The sequence below is a fragment of the Anolis carolinensis genome, chromosome 3 (assembly GCF_035594765.1).
Source record: "Anolis carolinensis isolate JA03-04 chromosome 3, rAnoCar3.1.pri, whole genome shotgun sequence".
In the NCBI taxonomy this organism is placed as follows: Eukaryota; Metazoa; Chordata; class Lepidosauria; order Squamata; family Dactyloidae; genus Anolis; species Anolis carolinensis.
Genome location: NC_085843.1, coordinates 249418495 through 249446251, shown reverse-complemented (window position 1 = coordinate 249446251; position 27757 = coordinate 249418495). Strand labels below are relative to the sequence as shown.

Here is a 27757-nt window from a genome sequence, read left to right as displayed (position 1 = left end):
AAATCCCTTCTTCTTCCCTTAATTCGGACTCCGATTTGAATTGGGAAGAGGACATTGGAGAAAACCAGGCTCGCTAATTAATTTCAGAAGCCAAACCTGGGCGATGACGTCAAATACGGACGAGAAAGGGGGGGATAGAAAGCCCCCACCCCCAAATAAAAATCCGGACTTCTTTCTGCCCCGAGCGGCTGCGAGGACGCAAAAGGAGGGGGCGGGACAATAGGCGTGGCTTTCCGTCCCAGAGACGCCTCCGACAGGCGGGCGGCCTTTGATTGGCGTGGCGACGTCACGGACCCCGGCGCCCCCGCCCCCTTGGCAATGTCTACAGCCCGCTGCCTTCCCCATGTAAGCATTTATTCCACTGGGATAGAGGAGGAGGAGGAGGCGGCGGTGGCTGGAGCGGAGCCGGGAAGCACCCCGAAAAAACCATGGCTGCTGCTGGTGCTGCTGGGATGCAAGGGATGGTCTGCGTCGCCCTGGTCTCGCTTCTGGTGCGGAGCTGCGGAGGGGTCACCGGCTCCAGGGTCTACCCTGCCAACGAAGGTGAGTGACTTCTCCGGAGCGGCGGTGGGGAAAGTCCCGGGTCGGTGGCGAGTTGAGCCTCCTCTGGGCAAGTCATCGAGACATCTCTCTGGGTCTGTGGAAGAGGAGCGTGTCGGCAAGTCGCCGGGACCGGACTTTTGGCTTTGGACGCGTTTGGATCGTGACACACACACAGAGAAAGATTGAGAGTCGGATCGGCTGCCCGGTGCGCAAAGTTGGGAGACAGAGAGAGAGAAAAAAAAGCCTAAAGGCTTCCAAAGAGAGAGGAAGGGAGAGAGAGATTACTTCCTTTTCCATCCCAAAGATCCATCCTGGAGGGATCTTCTCCGAGGCGGGCGCAAGGGAGGGCGGCGCGTCTGCGGCAAATCCGGAAGGCGAGAGGGATCCCAGCGAGCGAGCGGATCGCTCGCTCGCTGGGATCCCTCTCGCATTCCGGATTTGCCGCAGACGCGCCGCCCTCCCTTGCGCCCGCCTCGGAGAAGATCCCCCCAAATCCCAACTTTCTCCCCTTTTGCCAAGCTTCTCCTTGGATGCTTCCCTTCCTCGGAGAAGATCCCCCAAATCCAAATCCCCCCCCCTTTTGCCAAGCTTCTTCTCGGATGCTTCCCTTGCACGCAGACTCTCAAGTTCTCAGGCGTCTTCGCGGAAAAGAAAGACAAGGCTTCTCTCTCGCTATTTCTTCTCTCTCTTTCCTTCCACTCTCGGCTACCTGATTTTCAAGGCTGGTGTTGGAACTGAGTGAGATCTTGAAAGGAATTGAGAGAGGTCTTCAAAGGAATTCAGAGACGTCTTGAAAGGAATCCATAGAGGTCTTGAAAGGAACTGAGAGAGATCTTGAAGGCATTGAAGGAGGTCTTCAAAGGCATTGGGAGGTCCTGAAACACCTCCCCTAGGAAGGAATCAGCCAGGCCTTGAGGCTGCAAGGCTTTTCAATGCTAACTGCAATATTCACACCTGCTTCCAGCAAACAAAGAGTTCTTTCTCCCACCCCGAGAGGAATCAGCCAGGCCTTGAAGCTGCAAGGCTTTTCTTGAAAGGCACTGAGAGGTTTTGAAACACCTCCCAACAAAAGGATCCCCCCCCCAGGAAGGAATCAGCCAGGCCTTGAAGCTGCAAGGCTTTTTAATCCTCATGGAACATTCACACCTGCCTCCGACAGACAAAGAGTTCTTTCTCCCACCCTGAGAGGAATCAGCCAGGCCTTGAAGCTGCAAGGCTTTTCAGTGCTAATGCCACATTCACACCTGCCTCCCAACAGGCAAGAGTTCTTTCTCCCACCCTGCACCTTCCACAGATATATAATAAACCCCACTTGCCTAGTTTCCAATAGGTCTCACAACCTCTGAGGATGCCTGCCATAGATGCGGGCGAAACGTCAGGAGGGAATGCTTCTGGAACATGGTTATACAGCCCGGAAAACTTACAGCAACCCAGTGATGCCGGCCACGAAAGCATTCCACAACACACAGGATATTTTTTTCCATCCCCAGTACATACATTGTACACGCAATGTAGCTCATTGGCTCCTTATTTGTATCTATATCCACTCGGAAACGGCTCCTCTTTTATCGAATGGGATTTACTCGCTACCGCAACCAAGGTCTTGAAATTGCTGACCTCCTTGAGGAAAGAAGAAAGAAAGGAAACCATCGCAAGAAATGGGTTTTGGAGGAGGTTTTTTTTAAATTAAAAATTGGCGTTTGTTCGAGCCTGGCGGTTGCGTGAACGGGGACACGACACTTCCCGCGTCCAGGTTGGGCTCGCGCGCGTCCCCTAAACTCTCGCGTGTACGTGAGAGTGCGCGTACACGTGTCCAGGGGGCGCGCGCGGCTGTGAGAGGCAGGGAGACAGAGCAAAGGCAAAGCAGCGCTGCTTGTGCGTGAAGGAGAGCAATTTTTTAAAAAGAAAAATCCCCTCATTTTGGCCCCATAGTAATAATATTGGCCCCTGCCACTTCTTTATCATCGAGTCCTGCCTGAATTTCCTGCAAAGGACGAAATGCACAACCAGAGAGCCGTTTAAACTCGGGAGCACAGAAAGGACCCTCTCCGAGAGCTCTGGCCCTTAGAATCACAGAATCATAAAGTGGGGAGAGACCTCATGGGCCATCCAGTCCAACCCCATTCTGCCAAGAAGCAGGAAATCACATTCAAAGCACCTGGACAGATGGCCATCCAGCCTCTGTTTCAAAGAAGGAGCCTCCACCACAGTTCGGAGCAGAGAGTTCCACTGTTGAACAGCACTCACAGTTAGGAAGTTCTTCCTAATATTCAGGTTGAATCTCCTTTCCTGTTGTTTAAAGCCATTGTCCTAGTCTCCAGGGCAGCAGAAAGCAAGCTTGCTCCCTCCTCCCTGTGACTTCCCCTCACATATTTATACATGTCCCACATCACGTCTCCTCTCAGCCTTATCTTCTGCAGGATAAACATGCCCAGCTCTTTAATCTGCTCTTCATAGGGCTTGTTCTCCAGACCCTCCTTGCTCCCCAAATCCGTTTTTCTTCTTCACCACACATTCCTTCCTTTTGGGGTCTCTCCTTTTCTCTTCATCCAAAGGGTGTTTTAACATTGACCCTTATGGTGAAGAGGCAGTAGTCAGCAGCTATTGAAAAATCACTCCCTGCATTATGTTCTGTAGCCCTCTTTCTCCCCAAGAAGAATAATTGTGTGACCAGGGGACAATGGGATAATATTTAGCACCCTCTGAAATCATAGTTGTCACCACTGGGTGTATCTCCTTCCCAGATTGAGCAGAATCATACCCCTTTTTTTAACAAAGCCGCCCACTTGTGTGAAAACCTTATTTGTGATTTATTGAAAACCTGTGGTTTTAGAGAGTCGGCCACTCTGGGGAAGGCAAATGGAGCAGCTGCGGTGTCATTGAATCTGTCTCAGCATCTTTTAAAAGTCAAAGCTGCATTGGGGGAGCCATTATTTACTCTTAACACAGGGCCAGCCCTTGTCCTTCTTTCTGCAAGAGACTCCGAAGAACAGGCAGCTTGTGTTGTGGGCCTCCCTCATTCTCTCCATCTCCCATGCGGCTAGCACTAGCACCCCCTTTCCTTACTTTTGCCATGCAGTCTCTCACTCTTAGCTAGGGAGTGTAAAGAGGGGAGACCGCTTTACAACACAACCTGCTTTGCTCTGCTTTACAAGTCTCCCCAGGCAGCCAGAATGCAAGAATGGGAACAAAATGCAAGATCATAAGAGGTGAAAACAAATATAGAAACACAGAGGGCCCTCCAGTCCAACCCCCTGCCATGCAGGGAGAAACAATCAAAACGCTGCTGAGTTTGGGTTGACTGATCATATCTATTTGGAATAAGCTACATTTCAAGTTAAATGCAGCATCTGATCTAACATTCAGAGATACTTTTTGTAAGAGAGATGGATTTCATGGACAAAAGCGATAGATGATAGGTAAGAACAAGGGGGCTAAATGTAATTATGCATCCCAGGTAGAGTAGACCCACTAAATTAATAGCAGGACAGCAAATTGACCCCTGCATACACCCCCAGCCTGCACTATTTGGACTAACAATTGGATTTAGGCCCAAAAAACATGTTACAAAACCAATTAAATTACTTTTCAGTCACTCTGTAAGAGGATACATGAAATTATTATTTATTTTTATCCTGTTTTCTCCCCTGGGTGGAATTGAAAGCAGCATCCTTGCTCTCAGGTATATGTTTACCTGTTCCTTTGAATGTGATTTCCTGCTTCCCAGCAGGGGGTTGGACTGGATGGCCCATGAGGTTTTTTCCAACTCTATATTCTATGATTCTATTTAGCTTTGTATCTCAGAGGCTGAAAACATATTGATTAGTGAGCCAGACCTTTACAACTCAGTGGGCCTGGCTTTGGAATTTGCTCTTGTGTGGTTTCCGAACCAGGAGTACATTCTATGCACCACAGTAGGACTTCCCTGTGATTACACTTGCCCACAAATGTACTGTAGTGTATATAACACTGAGAAACTGAATAAAATCCCTCCTTTCTGGTAGTAGAATGTCTCTTCATTTTTATTGCTTTGAAAATGCAAATGGATTCCGTTTGGACACAAGTGTACAGTTGCATGCAGTTCAGAAAATATAGCACTATTGGAGTCTGAGGCCACAGAGAATCACTAGGTGGCTCCTAGGCTTTACGGCCCATCATCATTCTGTCTTATTATTTACTACATGAGGCTATTGAAATTGGCTCGCCTTGTAGTAGTGTGGTGAGGGGTACTGCCATTGCAGTGAAACACTGCAAGTACTGTTGGTCTCACACCATAAAAATGTTGATTTAATGTTGATTTAAAGTAACCTTATTGTTGCACATAGTTAAAGCCCAATTATTTTGGCAGGATTCAGACATTTGTTCAGAGGCAAGTCTTACTGAGCAGCAAGACTTATTGCTTGATAGATGTGTGTAGATTTGTGCATTTATTTGAATCAGGTTTATAAAGGGCGGACGGCTATACTTTTAAGATAAATCTTACAATTTACAGTTTAAAGATGTCTATGTTTTCATTGGCCTAGCTTTTAGATGGAAAGCATAGTTTTGATTTAACTCGTTCAACTAGTGCCATGGTTCTCAACCTGTGGGTCCCCAGGTGTTTTGGACTACAGGTCCAGAAATCCCAGCCAGTTTACCAGCTGGGGACCCACAGGTTGAGAACCATGGCACTAGTGCCTTTCCCCTTCACATGCATGGAAATAGATGATATTCTCTTAAACTCAGCGTGAACTTTATTATTAAGAACAACTTAATATTGATGTATTGGTATCCCTTTGTCCTTCTCTTTTATGCAGTTACTCTGCTGGATTCCAGATCAGTCCAGGGTGAGCTTGGGTGGATAGCCAGTCCATTGGAAGGAGGGGTAAGTTTTGACTCTCTGCCTAATCATAAAGGTAACAAAGAATGATTAGTTGAATTCCTGGTGAATCTTAAAGATGCATTTGCTGTTGATTGTTGGAATCAGGTCAGATTTCTTTCCTGGCCTAGGATGTGAATTACACTTATTACTGAAACCTTATACTCCCTCGTGGCTAGCTGTGTCATGGAAGAACTGTTGGGAGTAAAAATGCACTTTCTCAAAAGAAGTCGCTACCCAGTCCTAAGCATGTTCCTTTAGAAGTAAAGTACACAGTATTTAGTTCAATGAGATTTATTTTCTAGTGGAATTGCTTTTGGGTTGCCTTTTTTGTTTACTTAGCAGTAAGGCCCACATGTTGAGTGGGATTATTCCTAAGACAAGTGTGCATAAGATGTGAACCCTGGATGTTTAAGACATCTGGTGATCTGCTAAAGATCCATGTCTATTTCTTTCCAAGACTTTTCTTTAAAAAAGTTAGTATTTATTGTTTTGCATGATTGTTGCATTATACAGTCCAGACATCTGACTTTTGCCCAAATTAAACCATTATTTGTCATTTCTCAGTCACAGCATGCACTCTGTCTGACTATAAAAATATTTCAATATCTCATGCATTAAGGGTTAAGCTATATATCTAACACAAACCCAGAGAGGTGAAGCGACAGTCATTAATAGATTTATGTCCCTAGTGAATGAAAACAGATGCTTTCTGAGTTGATAGTCGAGTTCACAGATTTCCTTGTTCTTTTCCTTTTTTTTACATCTGTCAAAATGTCTGCTTTTGGGGGGTAGCTGTGTATTGTACAAAGAGAAGCAGAACAAGAGCTTGGGCTAATCCGTTGGTGAATGGGGAATGTTTAACACATTTGCAGATTTGGACGCTGGGAGAGAACAGGATCTCAGCTTAGTCAGGTCTACACAGACCTTCACTCCTAATTTAGCAGAGAATTTGTAGATAAATAGCATGTGGCCAGTCCACAGTGGCGCTGAGGAACTGCTGAGAGGGCTGTAATTCTTATTGTATATATTGGGTAACCAAGAAGACTCAGCGTGTCATGGGATCAGGAATTTTATTAATTAAGAAAAACAGAACCTTATTTTCATTGCCACACACATAGGGTGAATATTAAGAACAATTTCAGGGGGTGGGGGCCATTGAATGCCAGCTGCGAAAGTGGCATTCCCAGCTACATTCAAATACACTTAAATCCCTTTAAAATTAAATGGGAAACCTCTTTTTTATGGTGCTTTAAAGGCAAACAGTTCATGCCTAACTAAGTCCAAATAATTACAAAAGAAGGTCTTAAAACATTACCAGATATATAACAAACACAGAAGCAGGTTCATTCAGTGTGTTAATGAAATATACCGTAGGTTAATGTTCCTTGTTCCTGTAATTAAAAAAAAAAAGAGAGAGGGAGAGAGTAAGATGTGGTGGCGAATGGAAGGAATGTGAAGCTGTTTATTTAATAATACATTATGCATAAGGTTGGAATTAGCCCTATCATGGGAAAATGGAGGATTGTCTCGCTCCTATTGTTACTGTCCTGAACTTGACTGCAGTCAAGTTGTGCTCTGCCTCTGCACACAGTGCTGATTCTAGAAACATTTTCACCCCTCCATCCCCACCCGAAAGAGGGGATGATTGGCAGGCCTCTGGCAACCGAGGCAGAATATATTCACTGCTGATTGCAGGCAATTGCCCTCATCTTTTGACAGTGGGGAAAGATACAGCTTTATCTCAGCCAGAGTCAGGCATCCCGGCTAATCCTGTACCGTGGAAAGGTCAATGAACTGGGCTTTCTTTTGGTGCACCCAGGGCCATCCCTTCTGTGGATTCAAATAGATTCATTTTGAATAAAGTCAGTGATCTAACAGACTGAAAGAGGAAATCATTTGTTTAAAATGAATTGGTGTGTCCCCTCTGTTTTATTTCTCTTTCACATTCTTAAAATCTTAAGTATGTTCAGAGCTTTTTGCTTTCCAAGGCTGTGTAACTTTTTAAAGCTAGAAGCAAAAAATTGAGGGCACAGTTTGCTTTCAAGTCTATCTTTTGAATTTTTGTAATGGCTTATTCTATGATTTTATGATTCATATGCCATAGATTTCTTTCAAAACATGGGACAGACTTCCCACCCTTACTGTCTGCCTCTCCCTTCTCTTTCTCTTTGACCTTTCTTTCCAAATTGCCCAAAGATGTAGCCTTCAAAGATCAAGTCTCCTTCCTTTCATGCTATGTGCTAGCTCTCTCAGTATGTTGCAAAAGCCCCCATTTTATAGATCCAGAACAGGTCATTCCTGAAGTGTGAAATATTTTATGTGTTAATATGAGACACTGGAGATAAAAATAGGCCACTTTACCAGTGAACAGAGCTATTACTAAATCTATAGTAGCCCTAGAGGAATGAATGTGTTACATTATAAATTTAATTAATGATTTACCTTTTAAAATTCACAGTTGAAAGAAAATGCTAGGTTGGGTATGTTTTACTGTGGATTATTAAACCATGAGAAGGTTGGATTTATAAAGCTGAAAAGTCCCCCCCTTCCTTGCCACACACACAAAAAAGATGCTTTGTCCTTGACTTTGTCTTGTAGAAGATGTTGGTGGTAATGAAAACAATGATATTATTTTATATTTGCTCAAAATGTGCAACCGCTGTTGTGCTCAGCAGTTTAGCTCTAACGCTGAGGTGAATTCCTAATTAAAAATGCAAATATTGTTTCTACCGGAGGAAAAATAAAGGGAGTGGGAGAGAAAAAGGAATTTTTCCATGAAGATTCACTTGAACATCTAGCAAAGTTATTTTCACAGACTTTAGGCCAACCTTATAACCTGAGTTGCCTTTTGTGTAAATATGCAAAAGAAAATCCCATTGACACTTCTTATTTCCTTCCCCCCTTCCTTTGGCCATCTCTCTTCCCATAATTAAATAGAAAGCCATAGATTATAAAGGAAGGGACAGTAACATAATCCTTGTTTCGAAGCAGCTGTAAATTAGGAAACTCTGTTGTTCACGTCATACCAGCATTTTACATTGATAGATGGCTTTTCAGTTTTCCCTGCTATCAGTGACACAGTTTGACACAATGGGTATTGATTTATGCCCTCCCTCCCTCCTCTTTTGAATTTACAAGTATCTCTTGACAATAACTCTTCATATTATATCCTTACCTCTTGGTGTTAACGGCTACAGATCTATAACCGGATCCAGCTATTCTAGGCTCTCTTTTGAAGCCAAGGTGCACTTTCATGCATGAACCTTGAACCGTTATGACAGAATTCATTAAAGGGCTGGCTGGGGAGTCTAATGACTATTTTCACCATCGCACTTAGGGGCATTAGCACAACTACTCAGAAGGAGTTCCCATTGTATTCAGGTGCACTTACTTCCAGGAAAGTGCACACAGGATCACATCACATTATTAGGAAGTCCCTGATAGTTTCATGATAACCTTATTCAAGTTTTTGCCTTGTGTTCTTTGTTGCTGAGCCTTGAATCTCTAGAGTCTGTGCATAAATAGGAAAAAGTGCCCCCCTCCCCCTGGTCTTTGAACCTTAATTTAGCAGAACGATGCCTCTATTCCTAAAAGGAGAGACAGAATAGAGCACAGCAGTTGCTTTCTCTCCTGTATCATGTGATTAACATAATCTCATTTACTTCCACACCCCTAGCTTTTAGGGGCCACTGTCACTGGTCTTTTCTTTTATGATATGTTCATCACACTCCTGCTGCAACACTGCAAAGTAGTACAGAATCCAATCCAATCTTAACTTCGTCTTCAAAGCTGGACTCATCTGAATGAGCCCCCCCTCCCCTCAGGTGTATATGTGTCAGTTAGGTAGTATGGCTTTCTGAGACAAGGCCTTTTCCTTCATTATTGAAATTGCTTTTTTTTTTTGCAAATATAAATATATTCTGAAATATTTGAAATTAGAATGTGCTGGATGCAAGCCAGAGATATTGAAGCAGAGGTATTGCCTACATCTGATATATGTAATCCTTTGGTGTTGAAGAACAAAGTCTTAACTCTGGCTGTGGATTAAAAAATGGCTGTCATTTATTCTGTGTCACTTTCCATATGTCTCATAAATGGGATTAACCCTCTGATGAGGACATGTACATAATAGATATTGGTTGACAGCCAGTCATTTGTTCTATACCCCGTCCAAATTCAAGACGGCTAAAAAGATGAAAATAAGTGGGGCTGGTCATGAAGAGCATCTATGGGAAATATAAATGGATTGGCAACAGCTATCCTGGATTTTGAACAAGAGATCTGCCTGGAGATAGTAAAAGTTGAACCCAAGTTATGTTGAAAGTAACGTATATGCTTACCATGTAGCTAGGGGAAAATACATTTTCCAAGACCAAGATGGCTGGTGTATTTTGATAGTCCAAAATTGAAATTTTTCCAATGGGTGTTCTGCCATTAGGCTAAGACTCCTTTTGGCCACAGACCACACATGCAAAGTTTCCTGAACAGTCAAAAATGGTACTTGAAACCAGAACAGTAACCAGATGTATTGTCAAGTACCAAATTGTGAAGATCTGCTTTTGTGTTTTATGGTCTTTCTTAACATTTCCCTGAGATCTTAAACAAGACTGGTTTTAAGCATGTATTTGCTTTTAGCATGCTTTTAGTATGCCTTTTATGCAGCTCTACTAAGTTTAGCTTCCTATGTGCCTTGAATTCATATATCTGTGTGTTTGGGAGTGGGAGCAAGTAACATACAATGACACCATTTGAAAGAAGTTCAAGAAATCAGGTTTTCTTATTTGTACTTTTCACATGACTCCATTTCATGTTTATTCTTTTTATTCTTTGCAGTGGGAGGAAGTGAGCATTATGGATGAGAAAAATACTCCCATCCGCACGTATCAAGTCTGCAATGTGATGGAGCCAAGTCAAAACAATTGGTTACGAACTGATTGGATTCCACGTGAAGGGGCTCAGAGGGTTTATATTGAAATCAAGTTCACACTAAGAGACTGCAACAGCCTGCCAGGTGTCATGGGAACTTGCAAAGAGACTTTTAACCTCTATTACTATGAGTCGAGCAATGACAAGGAGCGCTTTATTCGGGAAAGCCAGTTTGCCAAGATTGATACTATTGCTGCTGATGAGAGCTTCACTCAGGTGGACATTGGGGACCGGATCATGAAACTCAATACAGAGATACGTGATGTGGGGCCATTAAGCAAGAAGGGATTTTACCTGGCTTTCCAGGATGTCGGGGCTTGCATTGCCTTGGTGTCTGTCCGGGTTTTCTACAAGAAGTGTCCGCTGACAGTCCGCAACTTAGCTCAGTTTCCAGACACCATCACTGGAGCTGATACCTCTTCTCTGGTGGAGGTCCGTGGCTCATGTGTCAACAATTCAGAAGAGAAGGATGTGCCAAAAATGTACTGTGGAGCAGATGGTGAATGGCTAGTCCCAATTGGCAACTGCCTATGCAACGCCGGGTATGAAGAGCGAAATGGAGAATGCCAAGGTAAGCCCCTCGGTATTGTACAGTTCATTAGAGATTGGTATATATAATTGAATCTGAGATGAAAGTACATGGAACCGAGCCAGTAATTAGCAGTCCCTGTGGGATGCAGCAGGACGGAGGGGTCTAATGAGGAAGTCCAGTGGTTCCAGGTGGCAAGCCTAAAGAAGGGGCAATGCTGTCAGAGTAAGTGGCACTGCCATCATCAGCAGAAGGAAGAACACATTTGCCATTCAAGTGTAGGTCAGAGTTGGCTTATGCCATATTTAAATGACTATGTAAATCGTGTGTCAGAGCCATCATTGTTTAAAGTGGGAGAAGTTTCCACTTTCCAAAATAATAGTGAAATTATTTCATACATGTGCATGTGTGTAATTGCAGGACAGATTTATCTGGAATAACAAATGCAGCAATAGCAATCTGTTCTCCCTTTATTTGCACTTCTTTTTGCGATTCTTTTAGTGCTATTAAGAACTCACTGCTTAGCATCTCATTTGACAATTTTGACACTAAATAATCCCTGAATGTGTGACATATCTGTTTTTGTGAAATATTTTTATTTCTCAGAAAGTGTCTATTGTTTCCTTTACAAAGAAGTGTGCTAGGAGACTCTAAGAAATGCAAGAGGTCATCTGTATGCCCCCTCCTTTCCCTATCCTCTGCAGAATTAGGGATTAAGGTTGGTATAAAAGGAAGCTTATCTGAAAGTGAGAGAAGAAGGGGAGATTTAAATCTGCCTTGCAAGAACCATGATTTTTAGTTATACATCATCATGATTTTATAAGTAGCCTATTATGGATTACGGGCTAGGTGACCCCTTTAGGGCCATGTTAAAGATCGACCTGTAATGTCTTTTTTGGCAAATGAATGGCTCTTTGTATATATTGCTAAAAGTCTGAATTAGACCCAGTAATGCTTGGTCTGATTCACTTTAATTATACTTTCCTAAGGCCAGTTATTTCATCACTTTAGAATAATTGATGCAAACTGATGAGAGAGATAACAGAGAGAAACAAATATCAGATTGGTACCCCCCCCCCAAAAAAAAACCCCCAAACAAACAAAACAAAAATCAGGTATCGAATGACAATGTTTTCCTACCAAAGCAATTGTCTACTGAAACTCCTTTATAGATTCATTAATGGGCAATGGACAGTTCAGTATTTTGTATTGGCAAAAAGGCAGTCCTTTTGACAATCACATTTTCATCAGATATGTGCCTGCTGTTGGGGAAAAATGTTTCAGCATATTTTATTGGCAACACAATTATGAAGATTTGGAGGGAAAATTGACAAATGAAGAGCATAATGACAGGGCACCATGTCTAGAGTAAATTATTCTGTCGCTTGGAGTGGGCAAGAGCTAGAAACCTTTCCATGTCAAGAGCAAATACATTGTTTCCAGCAGACGGATATTAGGGTGAATGGCTGTTTGAAAAAGACCATCAGTGTGTTGGATTTTATTATTATTTACTATATGTACCTAGTTTGCAAAGCAACAGTTTTGGAGAGAATTCTATTATGTGGCACCGATTATGGAGAAAACAGTTGGTTAAAGTGAGCCTCTTCCTTTTGCTCAAGAGATTACTTTGCATTTTGCCAAAGGAGGTGTTGTTGTAGTATTGGCTAACCCTGATTGATGCAGAAATAAAACACTCCTCAATCGTTGACCCACACATTATCTACTCTAACCACATGGCAAGTAGAGTGTTGTCTGAAAGTCACAAGATGATGTTTGGGAGAAGAACACACATTGTGGGCAGTGAAAAAGAATTAAAAAGCAGCATGCAATTGATATTGATACCTTTAGAGAAAGTACCTGGAAACTCACTCAAGCTTTACTGGACTGATAATTCACATCTCAGGTTAATGACAAACCCTGATGAGGGGTTAAGGGAAGAAAGAACCCTTTTGTCTTTTTTGTGTCCTGTATTAAATCATCACATAAAAAGTTCCTTGAGAAGAATGTGAGGCAATGATCATTGTACAATGGTAGGGGGAAAAAACCCCAAAATAAATATATTACAATTTTGAAGCACTTTAAAGATTAACACATTTTACTCAGGATAAAGTTTTGTGGATTGTAGCTCATATCATGAAATAACTTTTTCCAAGTAAAATGTGTTTATCTCTAAGGCACTAAAGACTATTTGTTTTACTACAAAGGACTAATGTGAGTACCATCACCATCCCCTGGAAATGGTTGAAGTATTTTCATTTATTTTTGCTATTGGTTTCATTCTACAATAATGTTCCTTCATTCCAATCCCATGATGAATCAAGATAAGCACCCAAACTTTAGGCTTTGCTAGGAAGTACATCTTAATTATGATTGTTTTGATTCCAAGCCATGTACCTTTTTAGCATGCCAATGAAGCGAATAACCTAGAAGCCAGAAACTTTCAGAGGCATTGCTTGGTATCTGGACATCAAAATGTAAAATCACTAAAATGTGTCGCTTATGACTTTTGTTAAAAAACAAATCCAAAAAACGTATGTCGTCTCAAAATCCAAGGGCATCCTCCTTTCTCTGCTCAGTTATCCAACCTGTCTTTATATTGGATTTCCCTTTAAAATAACTTTGCCCTGAGCTACTGGGGGAGAAGGCTGGGGGGAAGAAGTGTTGTCATGGGCCTGGAAGGCTGGTATGAGAAAAAAAAGCCATCTCAAGTCCACAAAAGTTTAGAAAAGGACACCACTGACCTAAGAGTGGAGGTTTGTGCACACAGTCCACCCCAATTGTTTCTCCGGCATGCTGACTGTGGGAGGACAAATGCAAGAGGAGGTCAAAGGGCATTTGCTTCCTCATCCATCTTCCTCTTGTGATGCCGAGGTCAGAGTTAAGATTGATTAAGATCTTTAAAGCTCGACAAGGTTTGTTGGTCAAAAATGGGCATGGCGGATGATGAGGCAGAGGGTGTCCCTGTTGTTCTGAGATCTAACACTGCTCATCGGTTGGAGTCTTTAGAACCTTAGGGATGGAATGACATTTCCTCTTGGCTTGCTGTCTTCCCGTGGTGTTTGCTGATTGAGATTTTTTTAAAAAAAAGATATATTGAGTCTATCAGGAGATGTCTGGCTTGTCCCCTCAAAGCAGCTGCCAGTTCATTCAGCTTCTTGATCTTGAATAACATTTTCTGAAGCTGAGGGATTCTTTTTTCAAGGTTCTTTCCACTTTACTCTTCTGCCTCTTTGGTGAAAAATGAGTGTTAAGGAAGAAGAAGGTGTGATTAGGGTTAACAGAAACTTGAACCTGCTGAGAGATTGGAGTGAAGGAGAATGATTCCATTGAGACTTTGCAATAGTCACAAAAGGCTGTAAAAGCAGAAACCAAGAGAATTTTTAAAAAATCTTTTAAAATAAAGGATTCTAAAACCTAATTTTTTCAATATATTCTCTTTTTCAATGCTTCTAGGTTTAAATAAGTGGTGTATGTTTTGAGACCTTCCCTTTCTATTTGTATAGAGAGGTTGTACACTTGGTCTTGAAAGCCATTTGCCAATAGATTTGAATTCTAGGAAGAAAAAAATGAATTGGAAATATTATTAATGAAACATGAAATTACCTTACCTTTGAAACATATCGGAAGGCTAAAGTAATTACCTAAAATGTGGATGCGCTTTTGCTAAAATGTATCCTTCTGATTGAAATTGTTTTGTTACACATTGACTGAATGTGGTTTTGATTTCTGTTGGTTAATATCCTTATCAAACTAAAAAAGATGTAATACGTGGAAAAAGCAAAATAAATTGCAAATCAGGCAAGTAATAGAATTTTAGCCCTCTATAATTGTTGTGATGCTATCTGTTCAAGAGGAAAGTTAAATTTTATGTATGCTGTTTAGTGTTAGTGCATCATAAAATCAGATTCTTTTGGTTATCATTTGTATAACAATCTCAAATGTTCAGAATTTCACAATCTTGCCCATTTTCTAGCTTATATAAATTCTGTTCATGCTATTCAGCAGAAAAACTCATCAGGTTGAAAACACTTTGTTGCTGTTTCTGCCATTTTCCTTTTGATTTTTAACCTTCAATGATAAGCTTCATGCAAACATCCAATCCCTGCCTTATTTCAGTTATTTTTTTCTTGCATCAGGAGAACAAGAGTTGTTTATTGTTCTTATACAGAAGCTTGTCTAATCCTTTCCTCTATTGAATACATTCGTAAAAATTGTGGATGCCTATTTAGTATGCATGATAGCAATCCTAAACTACAATCCTTCCTATAATTATTCAGTCATAGCTTTTATTGAAATCTATGAGTGTTGGCCATGAATATTATATTTATTATGTACAAGCCTTAATTAACCCAATACAGCTACTAATTTCAAAGTAGACATAAATCATAAAGCCTAATATAAAACCATTAAATAAAATCAATATTCAGTATTACTGTATATATGGTATCTGTATAGAAATGCAATGCATGATAGGCTGAACTACACAGGAAGACTGGTATTCAACAGGCTTCTAAACATAACAATTCTCAGGGCCTGTTTATTACCAGGAGGGAAATAATGTTTGGTATGTGCCACCATTCTAAATGTCCAGGTCTGAATAATAAAATTGAATGGATCTTATATTTCTGTGTCATGACCAAAAAGGCTTCATGGCTTTACTTAAAAGTTCAACATGTTTTGTAGGATATGAGGAGGTCTCTCAGATAATCAAGTGCCAAGTAACCCTGTCAATTGTATCCAGAAACAATTGACAACTAGATAGTTCCTTGTCTTTTTCTCTCTCTGTGCATTATATATAACAGTGCGTAGTTTTATGCTGCTGTCCTTTAGCTTTCTACCAAAAAGCAAACCCAGCTCAATTTGTTTGAACAAGTCTCATTAAAATTAGGTAAAGGTAAAGGTATTCCCCTGACATTAAGTCTAGACGTGTCTGACTCTGGGGGTTGATGCTCATCTCCATTTCTAAGCCGGAAGAGCTGTTGTTGTCCGTAGACACCTCCAAGGTCATGTGGCCGGCATAGTTGTATGAAGTGCTGTTACCTTCTCGCCAGAGCATCGATCTACTCACATTTGCATGCTTTCAAACTGCTAGATTGGCAGAAGCTGCGGCTAACAGTGGGAGCTCAGATTTGAACCACTGACCTTTCGGTCTGCAAGTTCAGCAGCTCAGGGGTTTAACCCATCGTGCCACAGGGGGCTCCTCATTAAAATTGCTAGGGTTTAAATTTGAGTAGTCAAATATAGAAATGTACTTTAAGTGTTGAAATACAATGTGTGTGTGTGTTGAAAATTATGAGGGTTTTTTACCTTTAGAAAGTAAATTTATAGAAATTAATTGAGGTATACGTTATAGGGATTTGTTGTTCGACACTTCTCTTATTATAGCTGGTTTCAGATTCTCCTCTAAAATGTATTGTATTGAGTTTTTTCTCTCTCTTTGCATGTGAACTATATGAATGTCCTTATCTAATGGCCATGAAGAACTTGTGGGTCTTTCCCACTTATTACACAAAATCTAAAATGAAACATTTTGGCTTGTCAGATTGCCCATAGAATTACAGCTTGGCTGTTGCTGGGGTATTTATCTTTGTCTAAAAATACGGTCCACTGATTTTAGATCTTTGTTGTATCTGTGACGATAGATGATAAAAGACGACTTCAGCCACTGCTTACATCTTTTGAATCTCTCTTTCTCTCATCCCTTCCTTGCTTGACTTTCAACTTCTGGGATCAAAATTGAACCTCATTGCATCCAATTATGCTTCCTCCTTTTGATATTGTTTGTGGGAGCAGGTGAGGTCACATAGTTTCATGAGCTGGAAATAATTAACACTTCCATGACTAAATGGCCACTTTATGAATATGCAGGATGCGCTTCACTCTCCCTGGGAAGCAAACATGTTGGTTTCGTTCCTGTTTGCTCCCACCGGAGGCTGAAGAAATTTCCCCAGTGAATGGAGGATTGTCAGCTGTCTGGCCAGTTTGCCTTTTTGCATGCAGCAGATTCTTCATTTGCATATTTTGTATACACCCTCATGCAAAGTAGTCCACCCATTTCCCACTTTGACAAAGGAGATAAGCGCTTCCTTTGGAAGTCCTGAGGAGAAGCTCCTTCTATTCATTATGTAGATCCTAAAATCTTGGATTTCATGCAAATCAATTCTATTTTGACTTAAGGTCTTTGTTTAAGAGATAGGGGGTGTGATATTTGCACAGCATTTCTCTTTGTGGCCCAGTCCTTCCTCCACTATGAGTATGGCTTTGATGGTTACTTCATATACAACCAACTCCCTGCTTGGGGCTTCTTTCTTTATGGGAAAAAAGCAGCCTACCAGCACATAGCAGTCAGGTAAAAGCATTCACACTTTGGGTTTGTCTGTGAACTGTCTGAAAGACTCGAAAATAAAAGTGGCACCAGCTGCAAATTCAACTTGGATAAATGCCACAGGGGGAACACATTGATTTCTCATCACAAATTAACATGAAGTTGTGTGATACTGTGTTTTCCCAAAGATAAATTACTATTCTTTTGATTTCATTGAGCAGTCATGAATCTAACAGGAGTCAAAAAAATAGGTGGGGTGCATTAGGAGTTAAAATTGTAGAACATCTTATGGTAGTGATGATGATGATGATATACACACACAGAGACATATGATCATATTAAAGTACTTTGCTTATGTACATACGAAAAAATTACCAAAAAGAGATAATAGCTCTTTGTCTGATGTAGTATAAATGAACAACATTTTTGCATCTTAAAGCGTTCCTACCTCCACTGACAGTCTGTTGCCTGCAGTAGTGTATGATTGAATCTTGTTGCAAAATCCAAAATACAAACTTGCTTGGGACAGATTGGTTGAATGGCTTATTGATTAAATGGAAACACAGGCAGCATGTATGCCTTTCATTTCCCCCTTTAACAAAAACCACAAAGAATATACTGTTTTCATTTTGGGTGTTATAAATCAGCAGTCTGAAATTGGGACCTAATTCCATGCTAGATCTATTTTCCCTAACAAACAGCAAAGGGCAGATTTTTTTGCCCCCTGTGAATATGCACACAAAGCTTTTTGATGTGCAATTAGCGTTTAACTCAAAGTTAATTTCACAGAGCAGTAAACTGCAGAGTGTCAGGCCGTGTGGCATAATTAAGCGAGGTTTAAAACAACAAAGAAACGTGCAAAGGCTCTAGCTCATTCCTGAACAGCGTTGGAGGAAGTGAGACCCTTGGCTTCCAAGTATAATTGGAAAGGCTATTAAGATTAAATAATACCAAGAGCCATCTCTTGTTTGGCCTGTGCTTTTGGTTTGGCCTCTCAGGAGAAGTCATTGTCTCCAGAGGCAAATGGAGACACGACGGTCACTTGTGTGAAACCTTATTCTTTCTTTCCCCACAAAAGGTCTTTTTAGCTATCCCAGCGAGGTCATGAACACGTTTTAAGAAATTTAGTCTTTCTTTAACTACATTCTTTTAAATATTTATATACAGTTCAGTATTTAAGACTCCCCAGTCCTGGTCTGGAAATACAAAAGACAATGTACTGAAAACTAAATGCAAAATAAAATGGAATCTGAAATCTAAAAGAAATAAATCAACAGAAAATGTTCTGAGCATATTACACTATGTGGTGCTTCCAGATAGAGGATTGCTAGGGCCATGAACAACAATAGTACCACTTTTTTTTTTTAAGAAGAAGTGGAAGATGTTGTCTTATGGACACCTTGTAAAATGCTATGAATAAGAAAGGGCAGTAGTAAAGTAAGAGACTTGTTTGGAGAAATTCATTTAGCATTATTACCAGTATGATTTGAAAGTATTACCCAGTCAGACTCTGGTGGAAGGAGTGTCTTTGCATTTCTGCAAAAAATCTTCTGGGTTGAAGAAATCTCATTTTCCTCCCTTAATATTGCTTCCTTAGCTATTCTGTTTATTAAGCAATTCATTCGGATATGAAAAATTATGTTAAACAGCTCAGTGTTAGCTAAGGTATGTGTCAAATTAGTTATTATTAATTGTATTATCTGGTCACTCTGTTAGTAGTTTGAACTACTTTGCAACATGATTGTCTATCTTTTGGAGTACTTGCATTGCACAATAGTCCCAGTTGTCCTTGAGAGAGCAGGTCTCTTTTAATCGGCCACCAAACCTACTACTTTATATGAATGAAATAAAAAAAAATTGGTTAACTTTCTGTGCATAATGCAGCCTTTGTGTAAATTAGATTACACCAAACATCCCCTCAGAATCTGGTGAAAACCTATGCAGATTAACAGAGTACAGGCAGTCCCCGACTACAAACACTCGACTTATGAACAACTCATCATTAAGAACGGGGGTGAGACAACAGGAAGTGAGAGAAATCTACCCCCAGGAAGGGAAATTTACTCCTGTAAGATCTATTATCATGGGGGAAAGGTATCACAACTGAAGCTTTAGCACCAATCCTTGTTTCCACAGTAAGCCAATGTTTTCAAAATCCAATTATCACAGGGACAGAAAGTGCAGTGAAATATTCTGAACAGGGGCACATACAGCAAAACAAACACCACAGGGGTGTTAACCATTCTCTATGCAACCCAAACCTAATATACTTGTACATATTTGGCTGGAGTTACACTTTAAAAATGCACCTGTTCCGACTTACAAATAATTTCAATTTAAGAATGAACTTACAGAACCTTGTTCTTAACTTGGGGAATGTCTGTAATAGATTCTATTTGGATTTTTAAAAGAGATATACAATAGAATCTCACTTATCCAAGCCTCTGGATTATCCAAGCCATTTTTCTAGTCAATGTTTTCAATATATCATGATATTTTGGTGCTAAATTCGTAAATACAGTAATTACAACATAACATTACTGCGTATTGAACTACTTTTTCTGTCAAATGTGTTGTATAACATGATGTTTTGGTGTTTGATTTGTAAAATCATAACCTAATTTGATGTTTATTATAGCTTTTCCTTAATCCCTCCTTATTATCCAAGATATTCGCTTATCCAAGCTTCTGCTGGCCCGTTTAGCTTAAGTAAGTGAGACTCTACTGTATTTTAAAAATTCAACCCAGCTAGCTAGCTAGCTAAAAAATTAAGTTGCCCCTTAACCACAACAGGTGATTTTTATATTCACTCGTTGTTTGTATGTTAACCCAAACAATCCCAATCACATTTCACAAATTTGGTGAAAATTGAGGTTCTCCCAACATGTATGCTTCATTACCTATTTTTATGGTAACAATTTTATCTGTATTTACCTTATGCAATAAAAATGTACAAACAGAAATCTAATTCTGTTTGTACCGTATTGTATGTTGAGAGCCAGCATGGCATAGTGGTTTGAGCATTGGACCACAGCTTCAGAGACCAGGCTTTAAATTCCCACTTGGTCATGAAAACCCACTAGCTAAGCTTAGGCAAACCATATTCTATCAGCCACAGAGGATGACAAATCCTGTCAAATCCTGCCTGTGATAGGTTTGCCTTAGTATCACCATAAGTTGGAAATGATTTGAAGGCCCACAACACCAACAGCCACAGATGACTGGGAGCTATGCAGCTTCTGGTTAGGAACATATGGCAGGAAGGAAGGGAAATGGTGTGCCTTAAATCTCTCAGGGTATCAGTTCCAAATTAGTCTTAAAAACAAAACCATAAGATTTGAAGTTTTACTACAGCACTGAAATTTGCAGAGATGATCTGCATTATGTTCTCTAATCTTCAGAACTACCGGAAGACAAGTTCCTGTCTAGCCACAGGCATGCATTGACTATTTTAGAGATGCTGGGATGTGTGTTATTGCAAACTGTATACAAAGGTTTGGGGCCTCCCATGCTGTTAACTCCAGATACCCAGGCCAAAAACCAGAGCTTTGCAATTGGTGCTGTGTATTGCTTCGTGAATCATGTGCTAAAGCACTTGCAGTTTCACTGAAGCCATATCCTTCTGTGTTTACCCTTGCCTCCATCATCTTCTCCTCTACCTTTGGCCTTCCTTCTGCTCACTTCAATGAGGGACAACCCAAGGCAATTTGTCCTATGAAGCAAAGGAGATGTGCTTCTCCCATTCCATTTATGGATGCTGACCAGACAGGAAGTAAAATATTACTTCAATGATGGTAACAGGAGAGTGTCTTCCACTGCAGGCTAGATTAGGGGGTGTAGGACTGGTGGCATTCCACATATTTCCTCTTTCTTCTGCCATTTCCCGCCCTTCCCCAGCATCCACAGCCTCAGGTACCTGCCTGATTCTGCCCAATGATGAAGCTAATTCTGACTGTAAATTCCTTGGATCATTCATTTTGCTTCTCTGTGGCCTTTTCAAAGGGCCACTCAAAAATATAATGTATTTTGTAAATAATTGTGGACTAATCATGATGTTCTAGAGCAGAGTGGAGATTGTAAACAAGTTTGGGAGTGAAATTATTCCCTTCCTCTCTATCTCAAAGAATGTATTGATAATCTCTGTTTCCAGTTCAAATAGATACTTCCTCCCTTATCCCAAACCTAAACACATCTATCTCTATAAGACAAGGTTTCCAGGTCAATTTCTCTTACAAAGTTATTTTTATGAGACTGATTTCAATACAAAGTGGGTAGGAGATACATTTTACTCCCCTCTCCAGCACATTCTTTTCATTGTAAGGAATATAACTCCCACTTTATGTGCCATTTAGGAAACATCACAAGTGGGTGTTTGGGTGACATTTAATAGAACATTTAAGAGATGTAAAGGTGCACCTTTCTCCATCACATTAATGAAATAATAAGAAAAGCTGAAAGTAAAGGAACAAAAGCACTAAATCTTCTCTCGCATTAATTTTTGTCAGCAGTATTTAGAATCCTGATTCCTCCCCCACCCTGGAAATATTTTAATAGCAGCATCTCTCTAGCTGTGTTAAACTAACAAAAATTTCAAACACAATCCTGTTTATGTCTTTTCAGGAATAAATTCCAGCAGTGCCAAGTGTCTTCTATATCAGTGGGAGAGTATATATGTTCCAAGTTTTAGTCTGAACTTTAAAAGAGCTAGCCAAAGTGCTGAATCTGATTTAGAAAAAGGTATAGTAACATGGATAGTTCTTTTAAAGTTTAGAATAAAAAAAACCCCAGGGTGGATTCACCCTCACATAGAAGCCACCAATGACTGTCAGTCAATTCCATTGAATGTGATGAATCTTACTCCCAGAGAAATTGGTGTTGGCTTGCAATCTGTTGAGTTTTTTGACCAACTTTCTCAAATGAATAAGATTTTTTTAAATGTTTCAATTGGAGTGCATTCAATTGTTCAAGAAAGGTGTGAAAAAATTTGGGTTATGTTTGATGTAAATTATTATAGTACAATGTTGGATGTGGAAATGAGAGATAAACAGCAGAGGCTACCAAGTGGCATGTTATGTCAGCTTCAATTGATCCTCTGTAGGTTGGGATGTACAATTCTAAATGGGTGATCATATTGCAAAGCAGTCTTCTTGTGAAAAAAAGGCATTATTAATATGTAAGTGAGCAAGAAGATATGGGCTGGACCATGGCAGCTTGATGAAGAGGAAGGTATTCCTGCATTCAGGATTAGATCCAGGCTTATGACTAATGTTTAAACTGCTTATAACAAAGTCTAATAAATCATCAAAATCAATTCAAGTATCAATCCCTTTGCAAGCAATGCATCTCGGAAGGTACCCTTTCAAATGTCCGTTGATAATGCTAACTTCTCTTATTGGCATGGCAATACTTTACACAGCTGTAATATGAAGCTGCAATACAGTGTCTTAATTATCCTGATAATCCTGTTTGCTTGTATTTTAAAACTATGAAGTGCTAGGTAATTATTCAATTCTTAATAGAAGTCAAATGGCAATGTAAACAATAATTAGGATGTTAGACAGACTAATGCGCTTCAAAGCAAATTGGATTTTTTTTCATAGTGTTCAGCATGAAGTCCCATAAAGCTAACAATTTAGTGGCAAGGAAACAAGTTCCATTTTGTTCATATTTTATGGTGTTATCTCTTCATGGCTTATTTGAGAGAATAACAGTTTGCCCCAATGAAGCTGCCTGCTCCAGAGCCAAATGTCACTTTAACAATCGGCTCCCTGCCGTTCGCCATTTGGCCACGCTCTCCCATGGCTTCAGATTGGTTCTTTGTCTGTTTCAGTTCCAGCAGGTCAGAGGTTAAACAGAATACTGATTTCCTCCCACAATATTGATGGCAGGTAAATATGGACAGGACTGGTGCTTGATTAACATGCAGCCCATGTTGGAGAGATTTGTCCTCTGGTCGTTTTAAGGGAAAGATGTGCTTACTTGAAGATTATCATTTTCCTACTTGATTGTTCTTTTTTCCTGAATTATGTGGCTTTGAAAGCAGCTCCATTTTTCGTTTTCATGCATTCTTCTAAGCCTCAAGCGGAGAGCCTTAGGAATAAGGCATATGTTTGAAGAAGTCAAGGTTTATTTTAGATAAATGGAAATCTGGATTAAAGGTTTGGGCTCCACTTTTGCTTAAATGTGGCTGAGGAGCTGCAGCCTGGATCCCAACTTTGCATGGAATGTGTCATCGGTGTGAACTATTCTACTAACAGTTTGATCAAACAAGGGCAAAACAATTATGATTTTCAGGGATTTTCTCTCTCTTGTCAACTTAGTGGTTATTTTGGTTCCCCCCCCCCCCATAACTGCTTCCCAAGACAGTTAATTAAATCTTGTCTTTGTCTCCATTACGTCCATTGTATTCACCCCAACACAAGGGCAGCTCACACTGGTAACAATGGCATGAGAAAAGGACGCAGCTTTTTCCAGATATTTTAATTATGGGGTTGTCACACAATAATGCTGTTGGGTGCAGGGTTTTGTTTAGTGTATGCTTTATGCTCTCAGCAGCATCTGAGTTCCTTGAACAATTGGTTTTCTGTGCCCACTATCCAGACTTTTGAGAAGGACAGTAGTATTTGTTGGCAGCGAAGCTAGTAATGAATTACAGCTATTTTAATTACACCTACTTTCATTGTTATCCCAATAAGAACAGGTGTCTAGGGAAAAAATATAATTAGTGAAACTTTCCAAAGGGTTAGAATTCCTGCAGGTTTCTTTTCTTTTTTGTTTAAAGGGGGGAACAATTCATAAGTTCCAACATTGGGAACAATATGATTTTGTGAATATAAAAGTTTTTTTCTAAAAAAAAAAATTAAAAACATGGAGGAAGTTAGCCATGCAAGTCTGTTGCAGCAAAAACCGATGAAGAATCTTGGGCTGCAGTTCATAAAAGGCAATGCCAAATAAAACATGCAAGACTTTAAGGTGCCCAGAAGAGTAATATTTTAAATAACCCCTAATTAATTAGCTTTTCATATTAGGCTACTACAGTATTAGACATTTTTGTTGTTTGGCTGCTTTTTTCAATCTGCCCAACACACACACCTTCTCCAGAAGCAGGTCAAGAAACAACAATTTATGGGATGGGAAGAAACCCAATTCAAATATATTTTACTCAGTAATTAAAATAGCAGCAGTTCCATTCTATGTAAACCTGACTGCTGTATTAGAGTCCAGATGGGAAGATCTTAACATGTTCCTGGAAGTAACTGTGAGTATCTATGCAGTTGATTGTACTTCTAGTGTTGTTTATTTGTTTTTCTATTTTGAGAGTTTTATATAGCTGGAGAAAAAAAATGTTCCTGCTTGAAGAAGAACTTATTTTGAAATTGATTGAACTTGTCAGTGATTGAAACCCCCACAAGGCAAATGAAATTAGCATGTTAAAAGAGCTGGATCAATACTTTTTACCCTCTTCAAGGTCCACTTTCCAACTCTTGGAGCCAAGAGAATTTTGAGTAGTGCAGAGACTGTCAATTTGAGCAGATGATGCAGTTAGTTTTGAGTGTAATATGGGTGTCAGGGATGTACCTTGGTCAAAATAGGGCAACTTGATCCACTTCCCTGATTCAAGTACGGTCATTTGAAAATGGATTCAAGGAGAATTGACAGCTCGGGGAAGCATAGTCAGTTCATGTAATTATGGAGCGGATTAGAAGGTAAGTGTAGAGAGAAATAGGAGATCAATACAAGGGCAGAAGTTGACTGAACTCATCCTTAGATGTCGGAGTACTCAATTTTGTATCATTTAGCATGAGTGTGTAGAAGATTTCTTTGAGCTTAATCAGTAGGCAAGTAAATACACCCCCATCGGGTTTTTTTTTAAAATGATTGGAGACTGCAGACTTAATGGATAAATTAACAGCCATTCTATAAACTGCTAGAAGCCAGCTTGTCTTAGTCAAGAACAGCAGGAGTTTGCTAATTATTTTAAATAATGTGGTGCTCTGTCACAAAGAGATTAATAATAAAGAACTACGAAGAACTGCAGCCAAATGTCCTAGATGCTTTTGACTTGGCTGGACTTCAACAAAGCTACCTAGGTCAAGTGACATATTTACACATACTATGCTATGCTACTGCATTCTTGGAAGAGTTGATGCTTTCATGGGTTTAGTTAAATTTAGTTTAGCATAAATTTAGTTTACCATAAATGGAGTAAATTTGTCATTTGCTCTGTCAAGTTTCTTACATGTGTCTTGAGAAGTGATTCTCAAAGACTTACGCTGACACCTTTTCATTTAACTTAAATGCATAGTTGTATACTTCTTGTACTTCAGTTTCTGTAATTAATATAACACAAAATTATGCCACTGAATGACAGAGAAAGGTTTGATCTACCTAGAGTTTTTAAAAGAATTTTGACCTTGACTGATTCTTTGACTGTAGGCAGTACACTTAAACTTTCTGCTTTTTCATTCCCATCTGTCAGGCATGGCTGACATTAACCTCACAGAAGTGTTTTAAGAATTAGGGAGTGTTTGCAAAGATGCCTTGAGGATAAATTGGGATTTATATTCCCCAGCTGGCAGAGACCTTTACCCCTAACTCTGCTGGTGTTTTAATTAGGGAATTATTTTGACAGATGATTGTATCTGGATGCACTTTACCTGATGTTATAACTGGAAATGTTTTCTTTGGAAATACATTCCTGGTTGTCTTATTTCTGGCAGTGTTGCTATTAAGGGCAATTTTATGGAAGTAAAGGTATGTCTAGCTTACACTAATATATGGGATCATATGCTGGACATGAAAGAAGTATTTCAAAACTCTTAGTGTAAGAAGAAAAGCAGAAACTAACTTCAGATTTTTAAACTAAGGTGCTAGGCAAAGAAGGAAAATTATGTCAATATTTATAGACTTTTTTCCTCATTTTTGACTAAATTTATTAACTCAGCCATTTTGAAATACATAATCTAGTTTGAAATCACTAGACTCTTGTCTACAAATCACAACTGAATCCCTCTAGAATAGAATCATATATGTTAGGCTACACTTGAACCCTGAGTTAGATACTGTTCTGGGATCATAGGAGTTGCAGTTTACATTTATGGAGGCTAATAGCTAGGGAAAAACTGCTCTTGATCTGCTACTGCTAGATATATATGCTATTGGAACCTCAGAGTTGGAATCTCCCCATGATTCATAGCCATTTGTGGACATGTTGCGATGGCCTTTCCAAAATGTTTTTTCCACACAGATGGATGTATCATGTTCTGAAAAAGGCTTATATACGAAAATAATAATTTCATATTACAGTAAATTTTGCTATATGATGTGTGAATTTCAAACAATGTGATACATTAATAGAAAAATATTATTTATAGAATGCAATTTTTTAATTTGCTATGGTGTAATTTCCATCTCATGCATTCAAAATTGGTGAATCTGTGTGTCTCCACATCTCAGCTATTAAGTGGCAACCACACTAACGACATCTTAGTTGCTCAATTTCAGGAAAGAGGAGCCCTGCCAGCTCCCTAACCTAGCTGTACATGCACAAGGCAATTTCTTGATCCTGGCAAATGCTTATTGCCTCTCTGCACTCCTCTATTTATTTATTGATTTATTTGCCACATTTATACCTCAACCTTCTCACCTCGAAGGGGACCTAGAATGGCTATCCTCTCCCCATTGTCTCCTTCCAAAATCCCACCTCTCCTCTCTCCCCATTTCCTCCAGTCACAAAAACACCATCATACACTTTTTGCTGAAACCATCCACTCTATTTGTCACCGCAGCCATAAACTTGGTACTCCTGCAGTATACAGGGGAATAAGAAACTTAATGGAAGTGACAGTTCAGTTGATGACAAAAGGAAAAAAATGCCTGTAAGAGATGGTGGAATCTCTTACATGTTCTACCATCCACATCTTCATTTGGTTGCTAGCATATAGCACCTTCACTTGTGTAGATTCCTGAAGATGCCAATGTTTTCAACAGTTACAATCACAGTGACATTTTTAGATCCCGGTAGAACACGGTGCTCTCTTAACAAAAGCTTATGCTACCAACTTCTTTCACTCAGATGGTCTCAAAGGTGCTAAAAGAACTCATTGCATACTGATCCAGACTGACATGACGATGCCTTTAAATGTGTTTCTACTTATGCGGACACTTTTTAAAAGTGTGTTTCCTATTGAGTTTATGAAACTCCTTGCCACTCTCTTAGGACTCCTCAAACTTGCTGCCATCACATTTTAAAATACAATCTAAATTATTAGCTGTAAAATTTTATGGAAGGGAATACTATCGTTATTTCATGTTTTTTTCTTCTCAAGAAATACATTTCTAAAGGCTTCAAGAGAAACTGCTGCTATATGAAGGACTTCTTATCTTAGCCAATTTTTCTAAATTTATACCAGTTGAGTTCCCCTTTACTTATGACCTAGAATAAATTTTAATTATCACACTTATGTGTTTCCCCCAGCTTTTCATCTATGTTTTCTTCACACACTTATATACCACCTGCCACTCTAACTGTTCATCAGAACTCTGTCAACTGTCAAATAGAAAAGTAGAATAA

At 39.8% G+C, this 27757-nt stretch overlaps 1 protein-coding gene across 2 annotated transcripts in view; it reads left to right on the top strand.

Annotated features, from left to right (window-relative positions):
- The first annotated feature begins 347 nt into the window (after positions 1-347).
- The window catches only part of epha4 (EPH receptor A4), a 180307-nt gene continuing 152897 nt past the window's right edge, over positions 348-27757 (top strand). The window contains exons 1-3 of one of the 2 annotated variants that reach the window (XM_062976569.1): positions 348-543; positions 5340-5407; positions 10238-10901. In XM_062976569.1, the coding sequence (XP_062832639.1) occupies positions 429-543; positions 5340-5407; positions 10238-10901 (847 nt within the window). In that variant the 5' untranslated portion in view covers positions 348-428. The remainder of the gene's footprint in view (positions 544-5339; positions 5408-10237; positions 10902-27757) is intronic. The other variant, XM_062976568.1, reaches the window with a different exon arrangement.